At 39.4% G+C, this 13,519-nt stretch overlaps 1 protein-coding gene across 2 annotated transcripts in view; it reads left to right on the forward strand.

The window, feature by feature from the left end:
• EVI5 (ecotropic viral integration site 5) overlaps positions 1-13,519 on the forward strand; it is a 78,340-nt gene that overhangs the window by 6,607 nt on the left and 58,214 nt on the right. For both annotated transcript variants that reach the window (XM_032217559.1, XM_032217558.1), the window contains exon 2: positions 7,594-7,811. In XM_032217559.1, the coding sequence (XP_032073450.1) occupies positions 7,663-7,811 (149 nt within the window). In that variant the 5' untranslated portion in view covers positions 7,594-7,662. The remainder of the gene's footprint in view (positions 1-7,593; positions 7,812-13,519) is intronic.

The following is a 13,519-nucleotide window of genomic DNA, read 5'->3' on the forward strand; positions in this document are numbered from 1 at the left end:
TGATAGTGTAGAATAATCATATCCAAGGACCAGTGGTGGGTTTCAAAAAAGTTTGGAACCTCTTCTGTAGGTGTGGCCTGCTTTCCGGTCCACTGGTGGAACCTCTTCTAACCGGTTCGGTAGATTTGACGAACCGGTTCTACCGAATAGGTGCGAACTGGTAGGAACCCACCTCTGGACAATATGAATTACAAACGTTTTTATTTCTACAGATTAATTGAGTTGCTTAAAATATCTTGTATCCATGTAATTTACAATGTTAAACTCTGAAATTTTCAGCTTATTTTTAAAATTATGACTTGAGTATCATTTTCCTTAGCTAGTTAGGAAACTTGGGCCAGTCACCGTTAGCCAACAATGTGGTTGGTCAATTTTTGTCACAACCAAATGGATCAGCACTTGATTTCTCTGAAAAAAAGCAGACCATGCTTTTGAGGAAAATGCTAGGAAGGAAAGAAAAGTTTGTTCTTTGAGATCTGCTTATTTCTGGACATTCTAATTAGTATATGATCTCATTCAGAATAAAAGTGTCTTGGTGCATATATATGTTTTTAATTTTTTTTAAAAAAAATTAAAGTTCAGTAAAGTTACTATTAATACATTTTATAGTATGGTCATTAACTAAATATAGATTATACTGTTTCTGTTTGAGGATATTTATATATTTTTCCCCATTCAGTAATGAGTCTTCAGGTTTTTACAGTTTGACATTGCATATCAAATATTAATTAGGCACAAGGCATAAAAACAGAATGGGAAATAGCTTTATGCAAAAAATACATTCCATAGGATGCCTTATTAAGTCACTAGCTCCTCTTATCAAAAGCTGTGGATATGTCTGTGTTTGTATGTCATTTTCAAATCTTTGTTAGTTTTAGTACTGGGGTACAGCTCTGTATATGACATACAATAGCAATCTTCAAATGTTTATTGTCGATGTTAAATGCAGAATAGATTTATTCAGTTTATAAATTACAAAGAACTAGAATTTTTCTTGACACCTAAAATAAGAGTTGTTCAATATAGTAGAAACTATCCTGTGAGTTGGTGGATGTTTTTCTTTGAAGGTGTTTAAATAAAGACTACTGTATAGATGACCATCTGCAGATTCCTGCACTGGGCAGGGAGTTGGATTAAATGATCTCCAAAATTCTCTTCCTCCCCCCCTTTACATTCTGTGATTGCATTATATTTAGAATGCCAACAAGCAACACGGGGGCATATTTTGCTGACTTGTGAAGGGCTTTCTAAAGGCTCTGAAAGGAATCTACAGAAAGCATTTTCTTACTAATCTTTGAAGTACAAGATTAATGTTAATCTTCAACATTATTTTGTTGCTTTCCGTTACATATTGGAGTCGTGTGCCTTTTCTGCAAGACATCCTTTTTCCACCTTTTCATTCATTCAATTAAACTGCCTCCTGTAAGATCTGATGCTTTCACTTTGTGGTCTAAATCTTCTGTAAGTCTCATTTAGCGTGTGAAATCCTTTGAGTGTTATATGTAGCCCCCAATTTATGATTGCAATTCAGGCTCAGATTTCTGTTCCTAAGCACCTGATTTTATGATCTTTTTTTTTTTTTTTGCTATGGTGTTTAAGCAAATCATTGCAGTTGTTAAGTGAATCATGCAATCGTTAATCAAATAAGTCCCCCCCACCTTCTCCCCAGTTGGTGGAGACAGCAGCCAGGATGGGTTGTCTCTCTCCGCTGACCAATAAGACTGAGTCTACAGCTGTGACATCACTGGTACCACTGGTGACTCCTCCCAGTTTTAGACTCAGTCCGATCAGGACTGGACGTATTTTATAATTCTCCTCCAAAGGATATTTAGAAATTAGTTCCTAGTTAGGTTTAGATCACTCTTTCAATTGGCTCTAATTGGCTTTGTTCCTGCGTTCGCTAAAGATATGGTTGTAAATTGAGGACTACCTGTATGCCACACGCACTACACCTCTTGAGTGCAAACTGACGGTAGATAGGAGATATAATGATATAATTAAATTAACTTGCAGCATTGTCATTTGAATTCTGGTGATACAATCATAGGGACATGAGGGGGAAACAAAAATTAGTTGTACCAAGTATGTTGAGTTTTAGTAGGTTCTATTGCAGAAAGCAGCAAAATCAGTTAACTCAGAAGTCAAGAATGATCAAGATTAAGGAAAAGAATGCTTATGTTCTTAGGGCAACAGAAGTCATATAATCATAGAATCATATGGGCTGGAAGGGATCTTGGAGGTCTTCTAGCCCAACCCACTCCCTAAGGCAGGAGTTCTTATACGATCCCGAACAAATGGCTGTCCAATCTTTTCTTGAAAACCTTCAGTGATGGAGCATCTACAACTTCTGGAATTGTTCTCACTATCAGGAAATTTTTCCTTAATTCTAAGTTGGACCTCTCTTTAATATATTCCATCTGTTACTTCTTGACCTGCCCTTATGTGCTTTAGCGTAATTGAAGACTGGAAAACTTATGTCTCTCCTGGTCCTTCTCTTTAATAGACTAAACATACCCATTCCCTTAGTTGTTCGTCGTATGATTTCTCTCCAAATATGTTAATCAACTAGTTAAAAATGGGTTTCTGCCTTCCACCATGTATTGGAAAAGTCTCTGGAAATATCTTTACTTGAGATGCTTGCTGAAACCACTTTCTCTGTGTGTTTGTGTGTGTTTGTGTGTGTGTCCCCGAGATTAGATGAAGATCTTTTAATATGATCCAGCTTTTGAAAATACATTGATGTTGTTTTAGGTTACTGCTATGGATTTGGTTTCTGGGAGGTCCAATGTATGGTTTGAATGCATGGCTGCCTTAAAATGGCAGCATGTAAGATGATTTAAAGATAAATGACTAGTTTGTGGAGAATAAATTCAGTAAAGATTATTTTACATCTTAATCATGGGTGAAATACTACAGTCCGCACCGGTTCACCTGAACCGGTAGTAAAAACAAATGCTACCGGTACGGGTGAACTGGTATTTCTGGCGATCAGCTGTGACCCACGATTTATATAATATACTAATCTAAATCATGTGGCACAGCGGTCCCCCCTCCCCCCCCGCTGTTCTACTTACCTTCCAGGCATGCTCGGTAGCAGGCTCCGCCCGGACATCATGACATCCGTTTTGACGCTCTGTGCATGCATGGAAGGTTCTGCGCATGTGCGGAATTGGCGCGTGCGCTCACATTTGTGAACCGGTAGCAAAGGTAAGTAGTTTTCACCCCTTATCTTAATGGCACTATTTTTACACACACACACACACACACACACACATACACACACACACACGATATACCTCGAGTGCAAACTGACAGTAGATGGGAGTTATTGTAAAGTCCTAGATCTGTCTGTCCCTTTTTTGAAAACGTTACCATGTTTTATGGTGTTAAACAATTTTATAAATAATCCACTGCAGTTGTTCCGAAATCTGTCTAAGTTAAGTCCTTACATTAAGTTTACATAGTTAATAAAAGAAATTGCTAGTATGGCTTGAAATTTTGATATATTGGTGCTCAGAAGTTGAGGCAGGCTAGAAAGGCCAGATTTTTCCTTGACAATGCAGTTTCTTACTCTGACTAAATGTAGAGATGTAATACACAAGAAGCAGAAGTGCTGACCATTGCTGATCTTAACAAGTGCTTACTATTCTACAAACATCCAAATATATTTAAGTTTTTCGAGTGCTCTGGAAACTTGCTAAGAAGATAGGAAGCCAGCTTCCCTATTTCTGTAAAAGGCTTCAGCTATTAAGTTTTGTTACACTAAAATTATATTTACTTCTTTCAGATTAGGTTAATGGCTGTGAAATTCATGGTGGTGTTAAATTTCTCTCTCCTAAAAGCAAAGATTCTAAGCACTTATTTGGATTTAGTCATAACCAATGTCTGCTTTGCTCTTCATTGCTCTGAAGCTGATACTGTTCTCTTTCTGAAAGTGAGAAATGGATCACAATTATCTGCATGCTCTCTTTTGCTTCTCCTTTAATTAGTGGCGTACAGTATTTCCTAGTTTTATTACGCAGCTTAGAGATGGAGGTGGCGTATGACAGAATATTGGGTGTGTGTGTGCTTTCCTTCACCTTTTATTTCCGATTTTTAATTTGCCTTTTTCCTATCTATGCTGTGGATTACTTTGGCTAAGATCACAAATGACACGGAAAGGATTACAATCCATGCAGATAGTCCTCAGGCAATTGGGACTGGGAATTCCATCTCTAAGCAACCCAGTCATAGAGCATGATGTCATATGACTACATGCCCGCACTGACTTACAACAGCAGTTTCAGCCATTCCCGTCATTAAGCATACCACATATAGTTTGTTTGCTCATTAAAGTTTTATGCTGCCCACCTGCCCTCTGAGGTCACTGTGTTCTTAAGTGTGACATCATGTGATTGTCACTTATCTCTTGCCAGCTTCCCCATTGACACTGCTTGTCAGAAGTGGCAGGGAAGGCCACACCCACATTCATTCATTTACTGAATTTATATAGCTGTCCATCTCACAAGGAGTGACACCAGGCAATGTACAGCAAACAATGTAAAAACAATAAACGTGTAATTGGTGATTATTTGACTGTGGGATGCTACAACCATTGTAATTGCAATCTGGTTGCCAAGTCCCTGAATTGCGATCCCACAAGTGATGGTGGCAACTTTGAGGACCAGTTGTCAGCCTCCTTGCTCAGTGCTGTCATTAAGCAAGTCATTAATCAAGGACTATCTGTACTTTTTCTTGCCCTCATAAAGTCTAAAAAAGTAGCTTGTTTTGGGATGTTGACTTTTATGTGAAATAGTTTCTGTTCTGACCCCCATCCCTTCTCCGTCCAGGAACGAAAGCCAACACAGACGTACAAAAGAATGTTTTAATCAGTCCAGGATCTTGTTGGCTGCAAGCCCAAATAAACAAAGATAATAGCTCTGGCAAAAAGTCCTAAAACACTCACACAGCACTGCAATCCGGCTTCTCTGATCAAGCCACTTATCCAAGTTGGCTTCTCTCGGTTTGTAAACGAGAACAAGAACGAGAACGTTGACTTCTGCAACCAGGGCTTGGCACAAACAGTTCCCTTTATACTCAGGAGAGGATCCCAATGAGCAACAGCTGCTCGCAATCATCTCCTGTAAGTACTCAGTTGTTCCTTCCGTCGAGTAACCCTTCGATGGGGTGCATCCTGCAACAACTCACGAGTGTTTCCCTGAACACTCCCTCTGATCCAAGGCTCCGCTGCCACCTGGTGGCCAACCAGTCTCTCCTCGCCCTGCTCAGAGTCGGCACCCTGTTCAGGGGTTTTCCACCTCCTCCAAGGCCGACTCATAAGCCCCCTTGCTGTCGGAGTCTGGCGACAGCTCTAACAGCTCCTGCCGGGCCACAACAGTTTCCTTGTACAGGCAGTTTTTAAAATTATTTTTAGTCTTGGTGAGACACAAAAAGGTAAATGATCCTGTGAGTTGAGCTTGACCATTGATGTAATATTGGAGATATCCATGTCAGAGTTTGGGCAGGAATGTGAAAGTGGTTTGCCATTGTATCCTGGGATATTTTCCTGATTTTCCAGTCTAACTTGCAGCCATGGAATTCCCTGCTGTTTCCTTTTCAAGCAAGCTCCTCACTTAGGGTTTTCAGATCCAACAGGATCAGCTGGTTGCTGCCCTGTTTACATTTAGAGAAGTCAACTTTTTAATATGCAATGTGGAATGCAAAATGTTCAGTGTGTCAACAAAGTTGGCACATCTTTTTCCTATCCTGGGTTCCAATCATACTAGTAGTCTCTTACATAGGTAGACCTCAACTTAGTGACTGTTTAATGACTGCTTAAAGTTACAGTGGCACTGAAAAAAGTGACTTATGGACGTTTTTCACATTTACGATTGGACCATCCCCACGTGATCAAATTTCAGATATTTGGCAACAGGTTCATATTTATAATGATGGTCCTCGGATACGTCAGACGTGGGTTCCTACCAGTTCACACCAGTTTGGTAGAACCGGTTCGTCAAATCTACCCAACCGGTTAGAAGAGGTTCCACCAGTGGACCCGGAAAGCAGGCCACACCTACAGAAGAGGTTCCAAAAATTTTGGAAACCCACCACTGACACACACACACACACAACACACAAACACAGACAGACTCACACAGAGAGAGAAAGAGAAAGAAAAGAAAGAAAGAAAGAAAAAAGAAAGAAAAAGTAAGAGAGAGATGGGGACAGAGAGATGGGGAAAAAGGGACAGAGAGACAAAAGGAAGGAAAGAGAGAGAGAGGGAGAGAGAGAGAGAGAAAGAAAGAAAGAAAGAAAGACATGGCCAGCAAGCCACTCCCACCAGGTCACATGGCCGGCAAGCCACTCCCACAAAGGAGGCCACACCCACAGAGTAGGTTCAAAATTTTTTTGAAACCCGCCACTGGATCACGTGATCACTTGCAACCTCTGGCAAGCGAAGTCCATGGGGGACCAGGTTTACCTAACAGCCATGTTACTAACTTGACAACTGCAGTGATTTCATTTAACAACTGTGGCAATAAATGTTAATATATAAACGGGGTAAAATTCACTTAACAAATGTCCCACTTAGCAACAGAAACTTTGGGCTCAATTGTGAGCATAAGTTGAGGGCCCACCTGTAGTATCTCCCATCCTTTACTTTTCTGTGCCTTAGTGATTCTTCTTTCTTCAGCCCCACCAGGTGCAGTAAAACCTGTTGCTATTGTTTGTCAGGTTTCAGTTGTGTAAATAGATACAAACTGGTTCTTTTCTATCAGGTAACATACCTCTAGAAGAGTATGAGGAAAAGTTACTCTGAAACTGAGGTAGGACTAGTTCTCTGCAAAAGTATAGTTGAAGTACATGAGCAGGTAGTTGAAATAATTAGCTCACATAGATAGTTTTTCTCCATGATGTGCCATATCTGGTGCTTTCAATAACTTTCAGACTTTTTTATAAAGCTTTTTGTGCTTTTATTAGTTTGACACACATAATCACATCATAAAATCTAAGGCAGTGTTTCTCAACCTTGGCAACTTGAAGATGTCCGGACTTCAACTCCCAGAATTCCCCAGCCAGTGAATGGGGAATTTTGGGAGTTGAAGTCCGGACATCTTCAAGTTGCCAAGGTTGAGAAACACTGATCTAAGGGAATACTTGTAATATGTAAGTTAGAGATTTCTGTTCTTTTTTAAAAAATTCATTGGTTGCATAATCAAAATTTGCACTAATGTCGGTGGTGATTCTCAGTCATCCAGGTCATGGTTGTCCCAAAGGTGCTTTTTGAAGAGGCAACTGGACTTTCTAGATTTTGTTTGAAGACATTTCACTTCTCATCCAAGAAGATTCTTCAGCTCTGGCTGGAAGCTCTGGCTGAAAACACAGGAATTGGAAACGTTCACCAAACATACCAACTTTGGACAGATACATCCAATTCACTTGGGAAGATCCAGCCAGAGCTGAAGAAGCTTCTTGGATGAGAAACGAAACATCTTCAAAGAAAAACCAGAAAGTCCAGTTGCGTCTTGAAAAAGCACCTTTGGAACAACTTATACTTACATGACTTTTTGCAGGAGTATTAAAGAAAATGTTTTTCCTCCCCTCCTACAGGTGGCGACAGACAAGGTTGCAGGGAGATTCAGTTCTACTCTCTCATGGGTGAAGAACACTGTCAGTCAAATGGCCAGCCAGGTGGCAAGTCCATCTGTTTCATTACACACTACATCCTCCTCTACCACACACTCCACGCCAGCAGTGTCTCCGTCATCGCCAGCAGAACTGAGTCCTGATGAGGTAGAGCTACTGGCTAAACTAGAAGAACAAAACAGGTAGGTGATCATCACCTTGACATTTATACAGGTAGTCCTCGATTTACAACAGTTTACTTAGTGACTTAGTGAAGTTACGACACTGAAAAAAGTGAATTATGACCATTTTTCACACTTATGACCGATTCGGTATCCTCATGGTCATGTGATTTACATTCAGATGCTTAATAACTAACTCATATTTATGACAGTCGCAGTGCCCCAGGGTCACGTGATCACCCTTTGCAGCCTTCTCACAAGCAAAGTCAATGGGGAAACCAGATTTACTTAACAACCAGGTTACTAACTTAACAACTGCAATGATTGACTTAACAACTGTGGCAGGAAAAATCATAAAATGGAGCAAAAGTCACTTAACAAAATATTCACTTAGCAACATAAATTTTGGGATCAATCGTGGTTGTAAAAGCTTCTTTTAGATATTTATTTAAAAATGCTTCAGCATGTTCCGAAGATATAAAATAAATTAACTGGGTTTGTCCTGTCAGAGAGAAGTTTCATTTGCTTTGTCCCACCATCATTATTCAATTTTGAAACTATTTATTTATTTAATCAATATCTGTAATGGTCTGGCTCAGAATGACTAACAACAATATACATGTGATTCGACCGGAAGTTCTCCAGCTGGACAGACGAGGGAGGTGTGAGCTCAGAAGAGCCTCACATGAACTCTGTCTGACTAACCAATGCCGAGATCTTTTTGGATCAGAACCTCCCTGGGGGTGGGGGTGGGGGGTGAAGAAGGGGCAGCATCTCATCAGACCCAGGTCCCTCGTAAGTCGGAGATTTGCTTTCTGAATTGGCGTCGGGAAGGCAGCAGGGCAACATGGCTGCACAAGAGCTGGCTTCTGGCCAAAGCAACTGAACAGGAGCATGTAGGAGATGGGATGAAAAGCCTGCGAATGGAATGTGAAACCCTGAGCAGGAAGTTTTAATTAACCAGAATTTGGAAAAAGCAGGAGGCGAAGAGAAACATACCAAGGAGATTAGCTGTGTTCAAGTTCATTCCAATTAATATATTTTAAGCAACTCTAACTAATGAGAGGTGGAAGGTAACAGGGGGGGGGGCGGGAAATAAAATCAAGAACTGGGAAAATATGAAGGTAGTGGTGTTGTTTTTTTGCTGGAGGGAGAACAAAGGATCAAGATGGCTCCCGCTTCTCTTCCTCTTCAAATTACCTGAATTAGCTAAATTTAAGGTGGACCAGAACTCTGAAATAAGAACTGTATAACTAACTGTAATTTTGGAACTGGACATTATGAAAAGGTGGGAATTTGAAGAGCTACGTGAAATTATTAAAATATGCATAAATCATTAAAATCAAGTCTAAATAGAAATTTGAAGTTAGGTATTGAGAAGAAGCAGGAAGTGAAGGAAGAAGGGGGAGATAATGAAGGGGTAGAAAAGGTGGAAAATAAAAAGCAGACAAAAAACTTCATTGGGTTTGACAGTGACATAAGGAAAACTGAAGAGGGGAGTTATGCCCCAACAAAGGGAAATACAAAATATTTCACTGGGTTTGACAGTGGCTTGGGGAAAATTGAAGAGGGTGGACATGTCAAAACAAAGAAAAGTTAGAAGCCGGAATAGAGAAGTGGGACAAAAGACTTACTAGGAAAAAAAATCAGACAATTAGAAATTGTTATATGGGAAATATAAAGTTGAGATATGTGGTTTACTCTTATATATGATAATTAAACTGAGTTGCTAACTGATTGAATATGATAATGAAAATATAATTAAATAAAGGTTAAAATATATGGAATATGGACAAATATGAAACTTATGTGGAGAATGTAAAGTAGAAGTATGTGATTCACTTTTATACATGATAATTAAACTGAGTTGCTAATTAATTGAATATGGCAATGGAAGAACAATTAAGTATAGATTAAAATACATGAAATATGGATACATATAGAACTCTTAAGATGATGAACAAAGTGAGGTGTGTACCCCTTGTTATTCTACATAGTAGATTAATGGAATTGTAATGAACATTGAACAGTAAGGATTGTTATTTAAAGACAATTAAGAGTAAGCTAAGTCAAGATATGGAAAAATGGAGGGGGAACATGAAATATACTTATAATGGAAAATTATTGAGAACTACAAATTTGGGGCATGTAAGGATGCATAACTATATGAATATAAGGATGAGAATAGTTGGAAATCATAACCAGGTCTACATCTTGGCCAAAAATAGGCTTGGGGGGGGGGAGTTTAAAAATATAATTATTATATATGTATATTTTTTCCTTTAAAAAAGGAGGAAGATATATGTTAAAATTAACTATGTATATTGACATGGAATTATAAATATGATCAACATAAAATGGAGCTTGCTCAGAGCCTGAAATACACCAAGTAAATGAGATGAAGAGTGCGAAGTAGAGGAGAGAGGTAAGGGAAGAAGAGAGGGATAGGAGAGAGGGCGGGGAGGGGGGAAGAGGAGGAGAGAAAGAAGGAGTGGAAAGGAGAGAGAGAAGAAGAGAGGAAGGGGAAGTAGAGAAGGATGACAGAGGGAAGAAAGAAGGTAGGGAGGAGGAGGAGAGAGGGAGAAGAAAGTGATGGATAGGGTACAAATACTGTGTATGGAGAGCAGAAGAGCCAATAATAATTTTTGGGGAGTTGATGGTAAGACAAATAGATGTAAACATTTAACAATATAATATAATGTTGGTATGTAATAGTATACATGTGGTTATTTGTTATGAACATGAAAAAATAAAAAACTTTATAAAAAAACAATATGCATGTGTTAACAAAAGAGTTAATTTAAATTATATGTATATTGAAAAGAATGCATGTATGTTTCTGCAAGTATATGACCAGTACATTATTTTGGTTGCTTTTTTAAAATGCTTTATTGAAAGCATTTATTGAAATGCTTTATTTAGTGATTGAGGCTGCTGGTAGTTAGGGTTGATTCTGCTGTTGTTTAAGTCGCCATGGCAGACAGCAGCAGCAGCGAGACGCAGCAGTGGTAGTATCAAGTAGATCAATGAAGAATGGGCATTTAAGGCAGGCTGGCCAGATGAAGCTGTAGGCTCAGCGTGGCTGCTTCTCTGCCGCCTGCCGCCCCCCTTGCCTCTTAGCGCCCCCCTAAGTCATCCCACCCACCCCAGAGGGCAGTATTGCCCACTTTGGGAACCATTGATCTAGATAGGTCTTCTACAGGACATTTGTTCCTAACCTCTTTTTTCGGTTCCTTCAGTGTTATAACCACTGCTATAATTGAGCCCATCTATTTTGTTGTTGGTGGCAGTCTTTGGTCCTTTTACTTTTGTTTCTCAGAATTGTTGAGAGTGAGAGTCTGGCGATATACAAGTTTAAATTATTATGATTGGCTGCACGGACAGCCAGATGCTTAGACTGGCTTTGGCATTTTTATTCACCTATTGAGTCCTTCCCAAAGTCCTGGGATAGACAGATGTTGTTTGAAGGTGTTAAGTTATTATTGTTACTATATACACAGCAATATGAAGTCATTGGTGGCGGTTCTTCAGCTTTAGATGTTGGTCTTCATATGCATCAAGTTCTTCCCAAGAACCTAGGATGTTGTAATGTATTGGCATAATATATGTGCGGATTGAAGCAGTATGGCCTTTTGTAATTGACGGATGGAAATTTTCTTAACACAGAGATTTTCTAAATGCTGTCCAAGATTTTTTGGTGTAATCCCACGTGGGTGGATAACCACTGGAACCACCATGGCCCGGTTTATGCCACAGTCTTTCAACTTTTTAGATCTTGATTCTTCGTGATCTTCAGTTTTTTTACTTCTATTTTACTACTTCCAGGAATTGCCACATCAGTTATACACACTTTTTCTTTTCAACCACAGTTATATCTGGTGTGTTATGAGTTATGAGTCTGTATTCTGAAATAACATAATATTTTAACCTGGTCATTTTCAACTACTTTTTCAACGGTAGTGTTGTGGCCTAGCAGCGGCTGGCTGAGCTGTTGGTGGACTCTGACAGTGATAACCATTATGGGACTGCTCTGGAGGATGAAGAAGACTCTGGAGGGTGTTTGGAGTCAGAGCAGGGAATAGAGAGGCCTGTTGGCCACCAGGTGGCATCTGAGTCAGGGAGCAGTGAGGAGGAACAGAGGGAGGTTGTCCCTGTGCGTAGAGCTGAGAAGAGAAGGGAGCAGCTGTGGAGATGTCATAGAAGGAAATAGGGACAGGTGGCTACTGTTGTGGTCCCTCCCAAGAGCTTATAGGTGGAGCAATGGGAGGGGAATCTTTGCAGGAAACAACAGTCCACTTTACTAGCCGTTGAGAAAGCATTCCGTAAGTCTAATCTTGGTTTCTTGAAGATAGCATTCTAGGCTTCTATCCAAGGGGTGGCTTTATCTCCGTAACTAGTCGTGGCAGACAGCCAAGCCTGTGTCTGCATATTCATTAGAATCACGGGACAGAACAGGTATGTTCCCACCAATTTTTCACAACCGGCACATGATAATTCATTCCAGTGAATCATTTCAGTGAACAGTGCTGTTTTGTTGTTTATAATTAGTTTGCGCAATATTCTTGGACAATTCTGTAAGATGAAGTCCATACATCTTAAAGTTGCCAGGTTTGATAAACATTGATTTAAATAATCTCTTAAATATATGTTCCTTTAATGAATGGAGAAGATCATCTTATGTCCCTTTCAGGTAAGGTAGATAAACTTCCTTTACGGGAACACTTCATGGAACTTTCTTGGCATCAACATAGAAATGGTCTTACTTGGCCTTATATCGGCATGTTTGTCTTTTTAGAATAGACTAAGCCTTGGGGTTTCCTCGAAGTCTCCCATCTCAATCAAGTCTTTCCCCGCTTAGCTTTTTTAGCCCAGATGAGCTCTGCCATATGGTGCCACCTTGTGGTGCTTCCAACAGATACAATAATGCATTGGATTATTATAATTATTACAAAAGTATAGTTTCTTTTAATCTTGCAGTAAATCTGTGTTGTGAAAAAAATACACAAGATGCTGGTTTTAAGTACTACTTCCACATCTATGAAATCCTTCACATTATGAATACAGGGAGCCAAAATCTCTCTTCAGCTAACCAGTTATTCTGCAAAGGATCTATTCCTACGTGAGAAGGAATCTCTTTGATTATTTTGTATGCAGTATCATTTATTGTTTGCCTTTCTGTACATGCCCAGTTTTTGGACATTCTGATGTTGGAAGAATAATCTCATTGATATCCTTTGAAAAACATCGACTATATAAAATTTTTCAGCCACTTAAATATTTTCATTAATTTTTATGAAGGGCTCCAATAATTCAAAACCAGGAGCATGATTTATATTATTCATTTATTAGATTTAGATCACATTTTTTTTATACATGACCTCAAGGTATCATAAACAGCTCTTTGTCCTTCCATTTTTTCCACAATAACAACTTCTGAGGTAGAAGTTGAGTCTGAGAGAACGACTGGTCCAAAGTCATGCAAAAATGAAATGGACAGTTAAAGGAAAAAAAGACATAAAAGAAAAGGAGACAGTTATGTGAAAAGAAAAGAAATATTGGTAGGTCTTGTGAAAAAAGGGAAACTTGTTTCTCTATGTAAGTATGGAGTTCTGTACCTCTAAACAAAAACAATATATATCTATAATACCTGTTGTGGCCCAGTAGGAGCCGTTGGAGCTGCCACCAGATTCCGACAGTGAGGGGCCCTATAAGTTGGCTCTGGAGGATGT

This window comes from Thamnophis elegans, chromosome 5, assembly GCF_009769535.1.
Source record: "Thamnophis elegans isolate rThaEle1 chromosome 5, rThaEle1.pri, whole genome shotgun sequence".
In the NCBI taxonomy this organism is placed as follows: Eukaryota; Metazoa; Chordata; class Lepidosauria; order Squamata; family Colubridae; genus Thamnophis; species Thamnophis elegans.